This window comes from Schistocerca nitens, chromosome 2 (genome assembly GCF_023898315.1).
Source record: "Schistocerca nitens isolate TAMUIC-IGC-003100 chromosome 2, iqSchNite1.1, whole genome shotgun sequence".
Lineage (NCBI taxonomy): Eukaryota > Metazoa > Arthropoda > Insecta > Orthoptera > Acrididae > Schistocerca > Schistocerca nitens.
The window spans coordinates 548,425,557-548,446,141 of record NC_064615.1 but is presented as its reverse complement, the minus strand read 5'-3'; the positions used below and the strand labels follow the sequence as shown (position 1 = coordinate 548,446,141).

Sequence of the window (20,585 nt, the reverse complement as noted above, 5' to 3'; positions counted from 1 at the left end):
CATAGGTCTACGTGCTCTTTTTTTCGAAACTGTTTTAAATTAATCAGTGGGTAATGTAGAATATTCTACCATGGTTTTGATTCTTCATAAACATTTTAGAGATCAGTGCAGTGTTTTCTCGACGCGTGTGTGCGCAGAACGTCTTATTCAGTTCAATGTAATGTGGCGTTTAATCTGGTGAAACCAGGAAAAGAAAAGGATATCAAGGATTTATTTAAGTACATCGATCATCAAAGTAATTCATGGTACACACTATGCTTGAAGATAGTCAGCAGAGCCCAGACGTTATGAAGAAAATAGACATTCATACAGGACAGGAAGAGGAAGAAGAAGAAGAAGAAGAAGAAGAAGAAAAAAGGACCTTTAGTAGCTGGAAACTGTCTCAAAGTACTTGTACATGTTAATGCATGTACCACAAGATAAAACAGTGGTAGAGAATATGTGTGGTTGCATTTTGTTGTCACTTTACTTGCTGTTATATTATTTTTGTAGCTTTCTGAGGGTGTCAGATCGTAGGCGTTATTAAGAATCAAATGACTGTTATGTATTAATGTTTCACAAGAGTTAAAATAACGTTTAATGAAAAAATATTTACTGATTATAATCTACTGAGTCTAATAATAAAGAGGCAGAATACGGGGCTGCGGTCGGCAACGCATGTATAAGAGAAGTGTCTGGCGCAGTGATTGCATTGGTTACTGCTGCTGCAATGGCAGGTTATCAAGATTTAAGTGAGCTAGAAAATGTTATTATAGTGGGCGCACGAGCGATGGTAGATAGCATATCTGAGGCTACGATGAGCTGGGGATTTTCCCGTACGACTATTGCACGACTGTATCGTGAATATCAGAAATCCTGTAAAACATCAAATCTGCGACACCGCTGCGGCCGGAAAAAGAACCTGCAAGAACGAGATCAACGACTACTGAATAGAATCCTTCAAATGGTTCAAATGGCTCTGAGCACTATGGGACTCAACATCTGAGGTCATCAGTCCCCTAGAACTTAGAACTACTTAAACCTAAGGACATCACACACATCCATGCCCGAGGCAGGATTCGGACCTGCGACCGTAGCGGCCACGCGGTTCCAAACTGAAGCGCCTAGAACCGCACGGCCACATAGGCCGGCTTAGAATCCTTCAACGTTACAGAAGTGCAACCATTCCGCAAATTGCTACAGATTTCAATGCTGAGCCATCAACAAGTGTCAGAGTGCGAACCTTTCAACGAAACATAATCGATATGGGATTTCGGAGCCGAAGACCCACTCGTCTAACCTTGATGACTGCAAGAAACAAAGCTTCACGCCTCGCCTGGGCCCACCAACGCCGAAATTGGACTGTTGATGACTGGAAACATGTTGCCTGGTAGGACGAGTCTCGTTTCAAATTCTATCGAGCGGATGGACGTTAGGGTATGGACACAACCTCATGAATCCATGGAGCATGTATGTCAGTAGGGGACTGTTCAAGCTAGTGGAGGCTCTGTAATGGTGTGAGGAGTGTGCAGTTGGAGTGATATGAGACCCTTGATACATCTAGATAAGACTCTGACTGGTGACACGTACGTAAGCATCCTGTCTGATCACCGGTATCCATTCACGTCCATTGTGCATTCCGACGGACTTGAGGAATTCCAGCAGGACAAGGCCACATCCCACACGTCCAGAAATGCTACCGAGTGTCTCCAGGAACACTCTTCCGAGTTTACACACTTCCCCTGGCCACCAAACTCCGCAGACATGAACATTACTGAGCATATGTAGGATGCCTTGCAGCGCGCTGTACAGAAGATATCTCCACCCCCGTACTCCTACGGATTTATGGACAGCCCTGCAGGAGTCATGGTGTCAGTTCCCTCCAGCACTACTTCAGACATTAGTCGAGTCCATGCAACGTCGTGTTTCGGCACTTCTGCGTGCTCGGGGCCCCTACACTATATCAGGCAGCTGCGTTAGTTCGTTTGGCTCTTCAGTGTATGTGGCAAAGGGTTTATAAATATTAAAAACTTAATAGTATACACAGCCTATTAAAAATACTAGTGTATTACAATCCGGTTGCTATACAGATATACTTGTTGTTGTGTTGGCAGAAGAGCCAACACCGTGTTACCAGTGGAGGCCGCAATGCACGCGTTTTAGCTCACGCACGCTGGCGTGAGGAGGGAAGAACTATACTGACGTGAGGTCTGGAACATGACAAGGAATGAGAATTCAGAAAGCGGACGTAATTAGTTTGATACTTAACTTTAATCCATTAATGATGAACGTCGCTCTTGATGGTACATGATTCACAGTATTATCTGTTTAGAATACATTCATTGTAACTGAATATGGCGCCTTGCTAGGTCGTAGCAAATGACATAGCTGAAGGCTATGCTAAACTGTCGTCTCTGCAAATGAGAGCGTATGTAGACAGTGAACCTTCGCTAGCAAAGTCGGCTGTCCAACTGGGGCGAGTGCTAGGGAGTCTCTCTAGACTAGACCTGCCGTGTGGCGGCGCTCGGTCTGCAATCAGTGATAGTGGCGACACGCGGGTCCGACGTATACTAACGGACTGCGGCCGATTTAAAGGCTACCACCTAGCAAGTGTGGTGTCGGGCGGTGACACCAGACTTGTAGTGAGTATTTTTGAGCCTCTCTTCCGGAAAATGCCTCTATTGCAGCTCAGACGGAAGCGGTGTCACCTCATTTAATTGGACAGGCCCCTGACCCAGCACAGGTGGCGGAAGAGCACGCAGCATGCTAGGCCTCGCTGCTCGGAGTTGCTACGGCCACGATTTGTCCTGCCCCAGCAGAGGCCGACACAACACGGCACAGCGCAGCACAACAACACGAGGCCGCGCTTTCCGCGCCAGCGCGCAGCAGCCGCGCCGTCAGCGCGACGAGAGGAGGCTGCCAGTGTGGCAGCGACTCCGGCAAGCCTTCCGGAAGAACGGCTCCGCGAGGAGCAAATAAGACGCACACCGAGGGCCGCAATCGTCAGGGGACGGCGAGCTCGAGGCGGCGCGAGGGGCAGAGGCTGGAGCCTGGGGACTGGAGGTCTCGACACGGCAGTCGTGTCCAGAGCAGGGCGTTTGTACCTGGCTGCAGTGGTACTCAGACACGGCGCAGCGCCGCGTTACGTATTTTGTGAACAGCAGAGCGTGTAACAGTCTCAAGGAAACCCTTCCACATCGGAATATCACATTTTTCTTTTACTGAGATTTCTGTTAGTGTTTCAAATTGGTGTTTTCCACGGTAGGTGGTGCTTTAACTTTCCCCTGTGTCGATTTAAAATGTTGACTAGTTGATAGTAATAATAATTCCTTTTGGCTCAGTATGGGGATCAAAGTATTTCAGTGGGATGATAGCACTTCGACAGCGTACGTGTCCGTAATCCACATCTACATCTACAGGGTGTTTCAAAAATGACCGGTATATTTGAAACGGCAATAAAAACTAAACGAGCAGCGATAGAAATACACCGTTTGTTGCAATATGCTTGGGACAACAGTACATTTTCAGGCGGACAAACTTTCGAAATTACAGTAGTTACAATTTTCAACAACAGATGGCGCTGCAAGTGATGTGAAAGATATAGACGACAACGCAGTCTGTGGGTGCGCCATTCTGTACGTCGTCTTTCTGCTGTAAGCGTGTGCTGTTCACAACGTGCAAGTGTGCTGTAGACAACATGGTTTATTCCTTAGAACAGAGGATTTTTCTGGTGTTGGAATTCCACCGCCTAGAACACAGTGTTGTTGCAACAAGACGAAGTTTTCAACGGAGGTTTAATGTAACCAAGGGACCGAAAAGCGATACAATAAAGGATCTGTTTGCCAAATTTCAACGGACTGCGAACGTGACGGAGGAACGTGCTGGAAAGGTAGGGCGTCCGCGTACGGCAACCACAGAGGGCAACGTGCAGCTAGTGCAGCAGGTGATCCAACAGCGGCCTCGGGTTTCCGTTCGCCGTGTTGCAGCTGCGGTCCAAATGACGCCAACGTCCACGTATCGTCTCATGCGCCAGAGTTTACACCTCTATCCATACAAAATTCAAACGCGGCAACCCCTCAGCGCCGCTACCATTGCTGCACGAGAGACATTCGCTAACGATATAGTGAACAGGATTGATGACGGCGATATGCATGTTGGCAGCATTTGGTTTACTGACGAAGCTTATTTTTACCTGGACGGCTTCGTCAATAAACAGAACTGGCGCATATGGGGAACCGAAAAGCCCCATGTTGCAGTCCCATCGTCCCTGCATCCTCAAAAAGTACTGGTCTGGGCCGCCATTTCTTCCAAAGGAATCATTGGCCCATTTTTCAGATCCGAAACGATTACTGCATCACGGTATCTGGATATTCTTCGTGAATTTGTGGCGGTACAAACTGCCTTAGACGACACTGCGAACACCTCGTGTTTTATGCAAGATGGTGCCCGGCCACATCGCACGGCCTACGTCTTTAATTTCCGGAATGAATATTTCGATGATCGTGTGATTGCTTTGGGCTATCCGAAACATACAGGAGGCGGCGTGGATTGGCCTCCCTATTCGCCAGACATGAACCCCTGTGACTTCTTTCTGTGGGGACACTTGAAAGACCAGGTGTACCGCCAGAATCCAGAAACAATTGAACAGCTGACGCAGTACATATCATCTGCATGTGAAGCCATTCCGCCAGACACGTTGTCAAAGGTTTCGGGTAATTTCATTCAGAGACTACGCCATATTATTGCTACGCATGGTGGATATGTGGAAAATATCGTACTATAGAGTTTCCCAGACCGCAGCGCCATCTGTTGTTGAAAATTGTAACTACTGTAATTTCGAAAGTTTGTCTGCCTGAAAATGTACTGTTGTCCCAAGCATATTGCAACAAACGGTGTATTTCTATCGCTGCTCGTTTAGTTTTTATTGCCGTTTCAAATATACCGGTCATTTTTGAAACACCCTGTACATACATACACGGAAAGCCACCATCTTCTGCGTGGCGGAGGGTACCTTGCAGCACTGCCAGTAATTTCATTTCCCGGTCCACTCACAAATGGTACGAGGGAATATACAGGGTGTCCCATTTATCTCGACCACTCTAAATAACTGTTTGTTGAGATGAAAATTACAAAATGTTTCAAGCAAATATTCTTTAGCCGTCAGGGGGACATCAATCAGCATGGTTGCCTTCGTTTTTGCTTTATTTTTTACAAAGATATGAACAGCGCTATGACTTTTTAAATGGCACCCTGTATTTTATAAACGGTAATTCCTCTCCTAAAGACCTATTCAAAAATGTATCACAGCGTACCATTCACAGAAACACTGTCTATTTCATATCGCTTTGCAAAGATACGCCAAGATATTTAGTAGACGTGACTTTGTCATGACGGCCGCTGTGGCCGTGCGGTTCTAGGCACTTCAGTCCGGAACCGCGCTGCTGCTACGGTCGCAGGTTCGAATCCTGCCTCGTGCATGGGTGAGTGTGATGTCGTTAGGTTTAAGGAGTTCTAAGTCTAGGGGACAGATGACCTCAAATGTTAAGTCCCATATTCCATAGAGCCATTTGAACCTTTTTTGACTATGTCATGCAGTACACGACTACTGCTTTATTCGAACATTAGACGATTGCTTTTCCTGCGCATGTGAATTGAATTAAATATTTCTACATCTATAGCTAGCCGCACACAAACAAAAAATTTCGTCAGAGGAGGAGAATATAGTAAGTGCCATGACCCAGGTTTCCAGAAACTGCGCTTGGAGGGAGAGGAGTCAAAATAACCGAACACGTATCTCGGTTTATCCATGGATATTCGACCTTTTATGAAAAAAACGACGGTCATCGATTTCGGTGTAATTTGCATGCCTTCTGCTGCGCTGGTACTTTGGCCGAAATGATGGCACAGTGGCTATGTTCTTTGGCATCTCACCTTTGCGCTCCGTGTCCCAAAACCGATTATTGTTTTTTATATCATTTTACTTTTCATTTATCTAACCCTTGTTCATAGAACGTTACTACAATAATGTTTCTTAGCAGGGGTGAGGATAGCAAGGCGTCATGTTAATTGTAAAATTACAACTAGGTTTTATAGTGACTTGCCATGCATTTATTATATACTGTATGTATTTATGGTACTTTCAGCGGTTTCGACGTTTATAAATTCTCATATTCTTATATTTAATTTTAATATCAATTCTTATATTAATTCTTATATTTTATTCCTGTGTTTATTCTTCGGGAAGATTTGGTGCATTACCTTGGATGATATCGATCGCAGAAACATATGAAGCATAGAAATTCCGAACACCACAAGCATTGCGAAAAAATGTCTCTGAGCGCTATGGGACTTAACATCTGAGGTCATCAGTCCCCTAGAACTTTAAACTACTTAAACCTAACTAACCTAAGGACATCACACGCATCCATGCCCGAGGAAGGATTCGAACCTGCGGCCGTAGCGGTCGCGCGGTTCCAGACTGCAGCGCCTAGAACCACTCGGCCATAACGGCCGGCACGAGTGTTGCGCCAAGGCAAGTTTGTCACAGTGACATTTCTTCGAGTGGATTTCATTCGCGAAATAAACTTCGTTAATACTGCTGAAGATTGCCGGCCGAAGTGGCCGTGCGGTTAAAGGCGCTGCAGTCTGGAACCGCAAGACCGCTACGGTCGCAGGTTCGAATCCTGCCTCGGGCATGGATGTTTGTGATGTCCTTAGGTTAGTTAGGTTTAACTAGTTCTAAGTTCTAGGGGACTAATGACCTCAGCAGTTGAGTCCCACAGTGCTCAGAGCCATTTGAACCATTTTGAACTCCTGAAGATTACAAGCGTTGGGAATAATTACATGCCAACCCACGCATAACGGATCACCTTACTAAAAAGCGGCACTTGAAACTGATTGTGAATCAAGATATACTATAGGAATTTCATCGAAAACAATTTCAAATAATTTTCTCGTTCATATATTGCTTTTTCTTAAATTCATTTAGCAAACATGCAGTTCGTAGACGAACAAGGACAACGTCATTTCAGTGTACGAAAATAATGGAAAACATTCTAGTAGTAATCTTCAGTGAACATGTGTAGGTAAGTGAAACATAAAAATTGAAGTAATAGTCAGGTTTCGAACACGGGGCGCATAAGTGCGATACCGTGACCCTGACTATTGTACCACCGCTTCGGTTGAACTATTTACTTGCTAAAAGGCACATAAACTGTTTCGTAAGCTTGGACCGTCGTTTTCTCAGAAACGGTAGAATACCCATGGATAATCTCTAAACACGGCAGTTACAGAAGTTGTAGAGAAAAATATAGGTAGAAATAAAATAAACGTGAAGAAACGATGGGTAACAGAAGAAATACTTCATTTGATCGATGAAAGAAGGAAGTATAAAAATGTTCAGGGAGCTAAGGAATGAAGTAAGTAGGAAGTGCAGGGAAGATAAGACGAAATGGTTGCGTGAAAAATGAGAAGAAACCGAAAAAGAAATGATTCTCGGAAGGACTGACTCGTCATACAGGAAAGTCAAAACAACCTATGTATAAATTGAAAGGAGGGGTGGTAATATTAAGAGTGCAACGGGAATTGCACTGTTAAATCCAGAGGAGAGAGCGGATAGGTGGAAAGAGTACATTTAAAGCCTCTATGAAGGGGAAGATTTGTCTGATGTGATAGAAGAAAAACAGGAGTCGATGTAGAAGAGATGGGGAATGCAATATTAGAATCAGGATTTAAGAGAGCTTTGGAGGAGTTAAGATCAAATACGGCAGAAAGTGTAGATAACATTTCACCAGAATTTCTAACATCATTGGCGGAAGTGGCTACAAAACGACTATTCACGATGGTATGTAGAATGTATGAGTCTGGTGACATATCGTCTGACTTTCGGAAAAATACACAATTCCAAAGACTGCGAGAACTCACTAGTGCGAGATTTACCCCACAATCAGCTTAACAGCTCATTCATCCAAGTTGCTGATAAGAATAATGTACAGAAGAACGGAAAAGAAAATTGAGGATGTGTTAGATGACGATCAGTTGGGCCTTAGGAAAGGTCAGGGCATTAGAGAGGCAATTCTGACGCTGCGGTTGATAATGGAAGCAAGACTAAAGAAAAATCAAGACACGTTCTTAAGATTTTTCGACCTGGAAAAAGCGTTCGACAGTGTAAAGTGGTGCAAAGTATTTTCGACATTCTGAGAAAAATAGGGATAAGCTGTAAGGAAAGACGGATAATACACAATATGTACAAGAGCCAAGAGGGAATAATAAGAGTGGACGGCGAAGGACGAAGTGCTCGGATTAAAAAGTGTGAAAGACAGGGATGTAGTCTTTTACCCCAACTGTTCAATCTGTGTATCGAAGAAGCAATGATGGAAATAAAAGGAAGGTTCAGGAGAGGGATTGAAATTCAAGGTGATAGGATATCAATGATACTATTCGCTGATGACATCGCTGTCCTGAGTAAAAGTGAATAAGAATTACTGGATCTGATGAAACGAAATAACAGTCTAATGAGTACAGAATATGGATTGAGAGTATATCGAAGAAAGACTAAAGTAGTGAGAAGTAGCATAGATGAGAACGGCGAGAAACCTACCATCAGAGTTGATGGTAACAGCCGGCCGGGGTGGCCGAGGGGTTCTAGGCGCTACAGTCTGGAACCGCACGACCGCTACGGTCGCAGGTTCGAGTCCTGCCTCGGGCATGGATGTGTGTGATGTCTTTAGGTTAGTTAGACTTAAGTAGTTCCAAGTCTAGGGGACTGATGACCTTAGAAGTTAAGTTCCATAGTGCTCAGAGCCATTTGAACCATTTGATGGTAACAAAGTAGATGAAGTTAATGAATTCTACTACCTAGGCAGAAAAATAATCAATGACGGTCGGAGCAAGGAGGACATCGTAACCAGACTAGTACAGCCGTAAAGGGCATTGTGGACAAGGAATTTCTACGTAGACCTTAATATGAGTAAGAAATTTCTGAGAATATACATTTTGATCACAGCATTGCATGGTAGTGAAACACTGACTGTGGGAAAAAAGGAACACAAGAGAAAATAAGCATTTGAGATGTGGTGCACCAGACGAGTGTTGAAAATTAGAAGGTCTGATAAGGAGTGAGGAGGTTCTACGCATAATCGGAGAGGAAAGGAATATGTGGAAAACACTGACAAGAGGAACGGACAAGATGGTAAGACATTTATTAAGACATCAGGGAATGTCTTCCATGCTACTAGAGGGAGCTGTAGAGGGAAAAACCCTAGATGAAGACACAGACAGAAATGCATCCAGCAAATAATTGAGGACGAACGTTGCAGGTGCTACTGTGAGATGAAATGGATGGCACAGAATAGGAATTTGTGGCTGGCTGGCGGCATCAAACCAATTAGAAGTCTGATGAGTTAAGAAGAAAAAGATATTGAGTCACTTGTTCACTTATTTTTACCACTCTTCTACAGAGTGAAGTTCCGAACGGATTATGGCACTTGCGGCGTTCTGCTTCTTAGTCACCTCGTATCCTCTTGCAGTCATTCGACGTCGACACCTTCCCATACACGACAGCATAATCTGCGAACAGCCGCAGATTCTGGCTCACCAGATACGTCAAGTGATTTACGTATACAGACAATAAGAGCAGTCCTGTCACACTTCTCTGTGACGTTCCTGACGATACCTTCGTCTGTGAAGAGCACTCGCCGGCGTGGACAACGTACTGAATTCTATTACTCAAAGGTTTTGGAGGCACTTCTTGGATCCACTCATATATCTGGGACCTCGTTCTGTGTGAAATGCTTTCCGGAAATCTAGGATACGGATTCTGCCTGATGCTCTTCATCTAGGTTCCCAGGGCATCATGTGAGGAAAGGACAAGCTGAGCTTTTCCCGAGCGATGCTATCTAAACACGTGCTGATTTGTGGACAGAATCTTTCCCGTCTCAAGGAAATTTATTGCAGCCGAACTGAGAACATGTTCAAGCATTCTGCAGCAGACAGACGTTAAGGATATTGGTCTGCAAATTAGCTAGTCCGTTTTTCATCGTTCTTGTGTACGGGAGTCACCTGCGCTTTTTTCCTGTCGCTTGAGACTTTGCGCTATGAGAGAGATTCGCGATAAAAGCAAACTAAATAAGTGACCAAAGGCACAGAATACTCATTGTAAAACGAAATTGGGACTCCATCCAAGTCTTTCAGCTACTTGTCTACGCCAGGGACGCATATTACTATGTCTTTCATACGGCAGTCTATACGGCTGTCGGAAGATAGTATGTTTGCGCGATCCTTCCGGGTGAATAATTTCTTAAACGTGACGTCTAAAACTTTGGCTTTCCTTTCGCTGTCTTCTATTACCACACTAGACTACCCCACAGGGGTGATAGCATCTTGGCAAGCAGAAATACGACGAGGTAAAATGTTCACAGCGTGAAAGTCGCGGTGGTATGGCAGTAAGAAGTTGAAAATTAGAGAAAGCACTCGTGCAACAGCTTTACCAAGAACAGATTTTTGAGTACTGACACAGCGTAAGGGGATGGAGTCCAACATAACTCAGCGGGACTTACTATGGCAAATGTGCGAGGAGGAGTGGGCGATAACATCATTTGCAGCCAAGTACAGCAACTCTCCCGCAAGCTGTATAACTCAGCGATTGCATTAAGTATCCAGAAGGGGATAATTAACGGAGAGTAGCAAAACGAGTTGTTGCGTCAATAAGTTACTGCACAAGTAAAGAAGAGATGGATGGGTGAGAACGTAAACCAGAATCCATTGCGAATAGAATAGAGCCGTATGGGATGAAAAGTGATTTATTAAAAGAAATGAAAACAGATAGCTTCTGACGCAGACTGCTATCGATAGTGATGTTTTGTGGTAGTAATAATTTTCTTCCTTTGTTGTTCGTTTAACCGTATGACAGGCGGATGTATCAGTTTTATGGTTCAAATGGCTCTGAGCACTATGGGACTTAACATCTATGGTCATCAGTCCCCTAGAACTTAGAACTACTGAAACCTAACTAACCTAAGGACAGCACACAACACCCAGCCATCACGAGGCAGAGAAAACCTGTATCAGTTTTATGTTTGTACTTCTATCACGTAGGTAGTAACCGACGTCACCACTTACTGATGACGATGAAGCGGACTTTATGGAACAGAATGAATGATCAATTTGTACCTACTGATCACTGAAATTTATGAGAATTTATTGTCTCTGTTTGTATGTAAGTATATGAAGTTCTTACATGAATTTCTATGGCTGTCATTTCTATAGATACCTTAACTGTAGGTACCCATAATAATTTTGTGACTGTTGTCACGAATGAAACAATCAAGCGTCCATCATCATTATACTCTTGATGATACGTCTGACATGACAATAGCAATACAATACTTATACCGTCATAGACGTACAGCAGTCTAATAACACTGCCAGCGAATCAAACGTGCACGTGGAGAACGAACGGGTAATATCATTTTATTACAGACAATCCAGGAGATAAATACAGGGAATGTCAATTTGATATGAACGACTTCAAGTGAAATAATTGGAACCATGTAGCCCACAAAGTGGCCTAGTGAAAAAAAAAAATTTTTTTTAAATCCACAAGACAATGAAATATGATGGAAAGTTTCTTTCGTCGTTTGTTGTCACCATGCCTGAGACGAAACAACTGCAATGGCCAAAGAAGAAATATTACTGACGTAAAAGGTATTACAATGCTGCGAGGATGGATGCTAGCATATCAGTAAGACCGTACGTAACGGGGTTGTTTTTCTCTCAGTCTTTTTATGTAGGAAAGCCAGTAGCATGTTTGGTAAATGGCGATTTATTTTCAGAGCAGGGGACATTGTGGAGATATAAAACGACGCATAGGAAATTTATATTACATACAGCTGTTGTTGACTATCGAAAATTTGTGTGTCATAAGCTTCGGGCGTTGAATGAAAGGAATTTGGGGTCAAATTAACGACTATTTACCTAAAGGATGGGTAAAGCGAAGTGTCGCCTCTGGAACGTGACAAAACTGGAAAGCGGTGAATTAAATTTGATTATTTTTCACAGCATTATTGAAGCTAGCGTATTTATGTTAGTATAAAGTGAAAAACAAACATCGCATTTACGTGTTTATGTGGCGCCTTCTGCTCCTGCCTTCAGACAGCTGAAGGAGAAAGGTCACCTACCTCCATTTTACACAAATAGAACAACTAGAGGGAATTAAGTTTTTTTTTCAACTGAAACATAAACATTTCTACTCGTATTTGACATAGCGATAAAACAGTAGGTAAACGCTTACCACAAACAACAAATGCAAGGAGATGTATGCCGGTCATGTTATTTAATAATACACTGTTGCCACACGTAAACAAGTGCGTGGTTGCTATTAAGGAAATGAATGTGTGGTGTTAAACCAGCTCTTTACATCCACATCCACTATTATCAACTTTGCTCTCTTGAAGAACATTTCGTGAAAGAACACACGGTCTGCTATAATTTCGCGAAACTCTCAAATCTGCTCACTGATGTCGTCAGAAATTTTCCGGTCCCCTTATTACTGTCAAAGAAATAAACCTTCGTTAAAAATCGACGAGGAATTATTAATAAGCGAAATATGAGTCGAAATGGAAGTCTAAGGTTCTTCCGCAGACTCTTATCCTTTAGTGGACTAACTGCGTCCGATAACACATGTACACTAGAGGTACCGTTGCTAAGATGCATTTGACACAGTGGATCGGTTCGATAGATTAAAACACGGATCCTAAAAACGCATTTCTAAGATGCCAAAGTCCACTGTTGGCCATTAAAGGTTCAACATCATGCTTGGATATGCGAATGGTTAAAGTTTACAGCGCAACCTCATAACGTAGACAGGAGAAACGACATATATTTTTTCTATATGTGGAAAAATTATGCTGCTGGTCATTCATCCAAAAACGAGTTTGAATATTTTGTTTGTAAAAAACCCGTGTTGTGCTTCATGGAAGAAGTACAATGTCTGTCAAGTGTCACTATTCGACAGCAGGAGGAACTTTGCCTGTCAAGACCGTGGTTTATATTTCGTCGATGCTGCTGCTTGCGTAGGTGAGTACATCACGACTGTAACGCCAATATGGACTCGATTCGTTCACGAGAGACATACCCAAGTCTGTGTCTGATGTCAATGACCCACGCGCCTATCGCCATACAGGACAGACACATTGTTCACTCACCTGTGCAGGAACTTACAGGTAAAGCGAATAAATGGGCTTATTCGCAGAACATGGACAGTTTTGTTCGTTTGTTTGTTTATTTGCAACATGCTCCATTAAAATTTTGTGTAATACTACTTATATGTATTGTGTGTTTATGTGGAGTGTAATGTAATATTTGTGTTGTATGATGATGATGATGGCGATGATGATGAGAGAAGGGAGTCGATGAAACCCGGGGCCCGCAAATACCACCAAAGTGACCGCCAAGCTTAACGTCCCCATCCGACGATAGGTCACCATCAACAGTGTCATATGCCCTCACTTCATGAGACCCTACGGAGAGGTTTTATGGTTAAACCAGGACATTGGCACAAAGTCTGTTGTCAGGAACGTTACGCCATCACCTCTCTCTCCTCTCTTTGTGGGTCAAATACTGGCAGTGAAAAGTTTTTCCACCACTAGAATTCGAACTAGCTGACCCTCTGGTGTAGCGCCATCGCACGAGCATGCGTAGCGACCTCGGTCTCAGAAGCAGATAGCACATGGACAGTGTGACGAATTCTGGAGCACCACGCAGTGTCAGCATGGCGGTCATTAATTCGGCAGCAGAGAGAGAGAGAGACAGATAGACAGACATACCTTGCAGAACTAGCACATTCCCCACGCTGTGGCTAAGCCATGTCTCCGCGGTATTCTTTCTTTCAGGAGTGCTAGTTCTGCTAGGTTCGCAGAAGAGCTCTGTAAAGTTTGGAAGGTAGGGGACGAGATACTGGCAGAAGTAAAGCTGTGAGGACCGGGCGTGAGTCGTGCTTCGGTAGCTCAGATGGTAGAGCACTTGGCCGCGAAAGGCAAAGGTCCCGAGTTCGAGTCTCGGTCGGGCACACAGTTTTAATCTGCCAGGAAGTTTCATATCAGCGCACACTCCGCTGCAGGGTGAAAATCTCATTCTGGCAGATGACTAATGTTTCACGGTGGATCAAGGTGTCATAAGACCCCTCTAATGTCCGGTGAGAGAGTGATGAGGAAAGAAATCGATATTTATTGATGAAAATTATTATTTCGATTTCTTTTGTTCGTATTTTCGGATAAAGAGAATGCCGCGAGCGCGACGTGACACTGATGCCGCGATGAGCAGCAGCGCTTAAGACTGTGGGAGTCTTACGTACCTTCAGCTGCCGAGTTTCTAGCGCTACTGTGGGTTCTTGGCAGCCGGCAGTGAGTGGGTCGAAGCTCTGTTGCTCCGTATGTCTGTCGCTGCTGGCGGCCAGGACTACGTGAGAATGTAAGTGCAGTGACAATTCATTTTGGCAAATCGATTAGCTGTTTTCGACGTTTAGCCTTTTTTCTTGTAGTAATGTGTCAGGAAAGGATTTAAATTGACCGAAAGGAGATCAGCCTGCAGCACACATATTTTATGTTCTGCTCGTGCCATATTAGATATGTGCTGATATGTCGCTCCTTCTCAGAACTCGGTGTAAGGTGTTTAGTTTTGTGGTTTCTGCTGGGTACGTTTAGACACTTAGCGTTTTATCAGTTGTATCAGTTCAGGTCGAAAAAAGGAATTCCAGTCCTTCTTCAGTCCATAATTTTGCGGGACTTCATATGTCCAAACAAAACCAAGCTGGAGCACACATGTATACAGGATGGTCGGAAATTCCCGTTACAGACTGGTCGGACTTGTAGAGGGGAGTGAGTACTTCGTATTTTGAATAGGAACCCATGTCCGGAAACGTCATCCATCGAGACTACAGAGCGTCAAAGTTATAGGCACGGGCGTCTGTAAATGTACGTATACACGGGATGATGTTACAGACTTTATTGGATGATGGCGAACGATAACTGTATTAATTTGAAGTAAGAATCCCTGTACCGGAAACGAACGAGTCGAAAGTTATAAACGAAAACCGTTCTGATACCTCTGACAGTTGAATACATGTACTGGTTCTTGTGCTGCAAAGAGTGTAGGGCTGGTAACTTTCAGTGGTGGTATTGTGGACAAAAACGAGAAAAAATGTCCAATAAACGTGGGCTCTAAATTGCATACCTGAGGAGCTATGACCATTCGTGCACCTTCGCTAATGTGTAACACATCTCCTCTATTGAGCAAGTGTTCATAGGTATTAAGGTACGCACTTTAGATCCTACGTTTATTGGACACTTTTTTTCGTTTTTGTCCACACTAACACCCCTGAAAGCTACCAACCCTACACTCTTCACAACACAATAACCGGTAAATGTATTCAACTGTCAGAGGAATCAGAACTGTTTTCGTTTATAACTTTCGATTCTTTCGTTTCCGGTACTTCAAATTAACACATTTATCGTTCTCCATCATCCCAGAAAGTCTGTAACATCTTCACGGAATCACCCCGTGTATACGTACATTCACAGACGCCCGCCATTATAACTTTGACGCTTTGTAGTCTCGTTGGATGACGTTTACGGACGTGGGTTCCTATTCAAAATACGATGTACTCACTCCTCTATACAAGTCCTAGAAGTCTGTAACGGGAATTTCCAACCAACGTATATAATATATAACATCATGCAAGCACACCATTTCATAAAAATAAAATTAGTTCTTTGCGGAGTTTTTGGTGCATATGACTCCTATAAACTGATGTAACGACACTTCACAGCAGTGGTACTGTATTTTAAGTTGGTCTGTCGTAACCGCACCTCTGAAATTCTAACGACACGGCGAGTAATGCAAAGAGTATTCATCTCCGAGCAGGTACCACGGTCCTCCAAACCTCTGAAACAACATATTCCACCTTTGGCGTAAGTTACTCTTTGTGGCCGACTATTAGCCAGTTTCGACTGTTATATTATTTTCCAAGATGGATTTGACTAAGTTCTCCAGGAACCAGAATGATACTTACCCACCATCCGCTGGTGGCTGGGTACTTAAGTGGACTGCACGTCAACTACCTCTTAAAGTGACATAATAGCCCAAAATGGCCAATGGTAACAATTATCTCCGTTCAATGTGGAAAATGTCATTTCAGCAAATAATTGTGGGTTAACACTTTTATTTTACACTGAAGTGCTGTAGTGTCACTAATTTATTTGTGACAACCGCCTACCTGATGTACGTTTGACGCATTTTGTTCAAGATTTTATTGTGTTCCGGATTACATGTATGTATCTGAAACGCCCACAGAAAATATTCTCTCTTCATGTAATCGCTGATCACAGGAAAAATTTGTGACTCCTTCGAAGACGAGCTGGCATTTTCAAATATATGGCCACAACTCATAAGACGACGGAGGCCATCGTCTCTCTGAGAAACGATCACGTATTGTTCCTGCTTTCATCGTTAATTTATAACTTTATGTTAATGGAATTTTACTACAGTTGTTATCGGGATGATACTGAGACTCTGTCAGATTAACTTCGAAAACAATAAAATTTTAAGTTGTGATAGAGCTGTCGATGTCTATTTACATTAAGATATGCACTAAACGAAAATAGTGTAATGGTTTGGCAAATGGTTCAAATGGCACTACGGGACTTAACTGCTGTGGTCATCAGTCCCCTAGAACTTAGAACTACGTAAACCCAACTAACCTAAGGACATCACACACATCCATGCCCGAGGCATGATTCGAACCTGCGACCGTAGCGGTCGCTCGGTTCCAGACTGTAGCGCCTAGAACCGCTAGGCCATTCCGGCCAGCAGTGTAATGGTTTATTAAGACGGGAAAGATTATTTTTGTTAAGTGATACATATTATTTTTACAACCTGAGAAGACAGAGAAAGTAGCTACAAAATATTTCAAACATAAAGTCATGAGTTTTGAAAGAGTTTGACTATATTTTACGTGATTTAAAATTTTTTTAAAAAATAGATGGAAGCTCTGTGCCGCTTGGCGGCTTTTTAATGAATGGTACTGACGACAGATACGTCAGACGTTTATCACAGTCGCCACCCTGATTTACCTATCATACGATAGGTTTACGAAGTCGAATCTGCCATCTAAAGATGGAAATTAGTATCACCCGTCAATGAAGGAATTTCATGCACAGGGAAGAGCGTAAAACTTCGTTTGCGATTGCTTGCTTTCTCAATTGTTAAGTGGTGTTCAAAAAACTTGCAGGTGATGAAATACAATAAGTAAAACTTACGCACGACGACGCAACATCACATTGGGCAACTACAAAGCTATTTTGTGATACTTACACTCGTGTTTACACGTCCGTGCTTCTGAATGTCAGTATAAAATTTTATGATGAATTATTTTAACCTGTTTAGTAGCATTTGACATGATGGCCATGTTATTTTTCCTTGGCCACCCACAATCACGTAACGACGTCTTGTGTATGTTGTACAATAAGGAAATGACTCTGATGAAGTTGTGACTGCATTTTAAACATTACCTAATGTGATTCAGTTTACCACTGTTTACGAGAGTGGTGTGGCGCGCCACGTTCCACAGAGGATCGGCAAGCGCGGGCTGCCTGCCACCACGTGCACTGCACGCCTCTTTGCGAGCGCCAGCAATGTGTTCGCGACCACGACTCAGTTGACGCCTCGTCGTGAATGGGCAGTGTTCTCAGTGTTCTCCTAACGGTCGCCCCGTCCCGATGTATCGGTACGAGCGATCCGGTGAACACCTCCCGCTTTCATAATTCCAGATACACGCGATTCCGTTATGTAAGAAATTGTGTTGCGGGTTTTTAGTTGCACGTAACGTGATATGTACTACAACATATATACCTTTACAAGTAAATACTATAAGGGATGTTAATGTCCATGACTGAAATTGAAAAATACACCAACAGAGATAACTTATCAGCGTAAGTAATATAAAACTATTGTTGTCACCAATGATGAAGCTGGCTAAACGATTGTGCACTGACTCTTATTATTCGAGCCGTTTACACAATGTTTATGAGAGACGCGACAGGACAGTCAACAGAGAATTTGGCGGCATGGGTCTCCAAAACAGAGTTACCTTATACGAGAAGCAATTAACGTAAAACTTTTCGTGAAGGGCAACATCACCCATAAGAAATTACCTTGAACGTTAAAAACGGTAGCTCAGTGGAAGAAGTATTCTAAATTAATGACGACGTTCTTCCAAAATTTTAATACTAAACTCAAATAATTTTCAGTAGTGGACAATGACAAATAATGTGTGGGTTTCTCACGATGACAGAGTGATCTACAAATAAACAAAGCAGCGCCACACGGATGGTAATGTCAATGCTGCTTGATATTAAACAGAAATACAATAAATGCTTTCGGATGCTCTCGTAGTACTTCTGTTCTCGTACGGTATTTCTGTTGCAACCCTTTCGCATTGCACCATGCACTGTTTACGTAGCGTTGCACTTCCATCGTTCGTTAGACATTTGTATAGTGATTAAGCGTTGTCGAAATGACCAAATAGTCTAACACCGACCGAATAACTCTTTGAGAAAATAAGGCCTTAGTCGATACATTTCGTATTGGTAGAGTGGTAACTAGAAGAGAACGTATGCAGACTATACTGCCCCTGCAAAAGTTTTTCAGTGATTTCGTTATAGTGATCATTACAGTCTCGAAAAGTGTAGGAAATTTTGTTATAACCTGGATAGAGACATTTTTGAATGAATTCTTATCGAATGTTTAATAAGATAAAATATTTAAGTATCCGAGTGAGTAGGGTAAGTATTCGTAAAGATGACGTTGCTTTTAGAGGAATTTCTGCGTCAAACAGTAGTTATTTGTTTAACTAATGACATCTGTGTATTTCTGCTGAAAACAAAAAAAAAATGCTAAACGTGTATTGAAGTTGACATTCCGACTGCGTCTTTGCTGTCATTACAAATCATGACTGGCACCTGAATTTAATTTACAAAAACGCATGTTTGTAAAATGACATTACAACAGGGAGGAATTTGTTACATCTATAAATGAAAGGGACGATAAAGCTATCGGAGGAGCTATCATCGTAAACAAAAGTATTATGTTCGCAAAGGAAGAGATTGTCAACATATTCTGACTGCACTTTGTGGGAAGCAGTTCAGCTTCAGAGTATTAACGGATATGTGCTGAAGCTGATCTGTGCATCAGTTTGCAAAAGATCATCTGCGGTGGAAAAACGTCGTGCGCAGTGTATGTACGAACTGACCTTATGTAGGCAATCAGCATAGAGAGGCTGCATGTGTGGGAGCAGGCGGGCGGCAGCGAGGCCCGTCGCGGAGACGCCAGCGTGCGGCGGGCACCGGAGGCGGCGGCGGCGGCAGCGGCAGCGGCGCGGCGTGGCCCGTGCCTGCGAGCTGCCCCTGGCACTGCCGTGGCGACCCGCCGCGGCGCGCGCTGTCCGCACTGTGGCGACGCCGCCGCCGACGCCGCCGCCGCCGCCGCCGCAGCCGCCTAGAGGCGCCACCTCCGACGCGACCTGCGCCGGACCGCGCCGCGCCGCGCAGCCGACAACCGGCCCCCCCAGGCACAGACGTACGTGCCCTCCACTGGAGCAACATCACGGATAGCGGGGTCAGCCTGCGCAGCGTGACACGGCGATGCAGTCCTGCTATTGAGGACTTTTCCTGTAGAGCAGTGCATCTCAAAATGAGCGTAATTACTGCCTATCAAATTTCCTCCAGGGTAAAAACAGAAGGGTGATTGTGCTTCAGTCACAAGACTAAATTATTTTCAAAGATCATTACTACTACCATTACTTCAAAAGGTTTTAATACTGATTACATATATTATCAGTAATTACACTTCCTTATAAGTACAGAAGCAACGAAAAAAGCGTGCCAAATTCAAAAGAAAGCAAATTCCCAAAGATTGGCGAAGTTGTACTGAAGCTCGAAATATAGCTCATCCCTCAGTGTGATTCTTCCAGAATCCAAATCAAAAACAATTGCCAATATGAGGAACTTAGATGTAGATAACCTTAGTGTGTCAAAGCAGCTGAGTTGCTTAAATCCTTACATGGTTAAAATTTATTCAGCATATATTGGAAAAATGAAAGGTCAAAACATGTATTCCTCTGTTGTAAATAACACATATCTACAAAAAAAAAAGAGTCGGTTATGTGGCACACATGTGTCCCATGAGCCTAACTAGATCCAGGTTTTCATGTGAATCTAGGATTTTGCCAGTTAAATTTTTAATATTAAAATGATTTTATCAGGATTCCAATTATGAAAGAAAATTATAAGAAATCAGTACCAAAACAAGTTTATTCTCCTGGGAATGAAAACATGAAATATGACACATAGTTTGACATAACATTTGAAGATGGCGTTGACATATCACAAACCAATATCTACTACATTGTATCAAGTTTTCTGGGGCATGTATGCCTCACTGTATACAAATTATGCACAAACCTGGGCTGTGTACTAATGTTTCAAAATAATACATGTGATGTATAAGAAAACACAATTCGTTACTCCAAAGAGTCTTGGAATATAGAAGGTGCT

General features: G+C 43.2%; 1 protein-coding gene across 1 annotated transcript; it reads left to right on the top strand.

Moving 5' to 3' along the window:
- The first annotated feature begins 254 nt into the window (after positions 1 to 254).
- LOC126235147 (serine/arginine repetitive matrix protein 1-like) lies at positions 255 to 19,643 on the top strand. Its single transcript, XM_049943880.1, has 3 exons — positions 255 to 387; positions 2,796 to 3,079; positions 19,398 to 19,643. Exons 1-3 carry the CDS (start codon positions 255 to 257, stop codon positions 19,641 to 19,643), a joined length of 663 nt encoding a protein of 220 aa, XP_049799837.1.
- Positions 19,644 to 20,585: the final 942 nt, after the last annotated feature.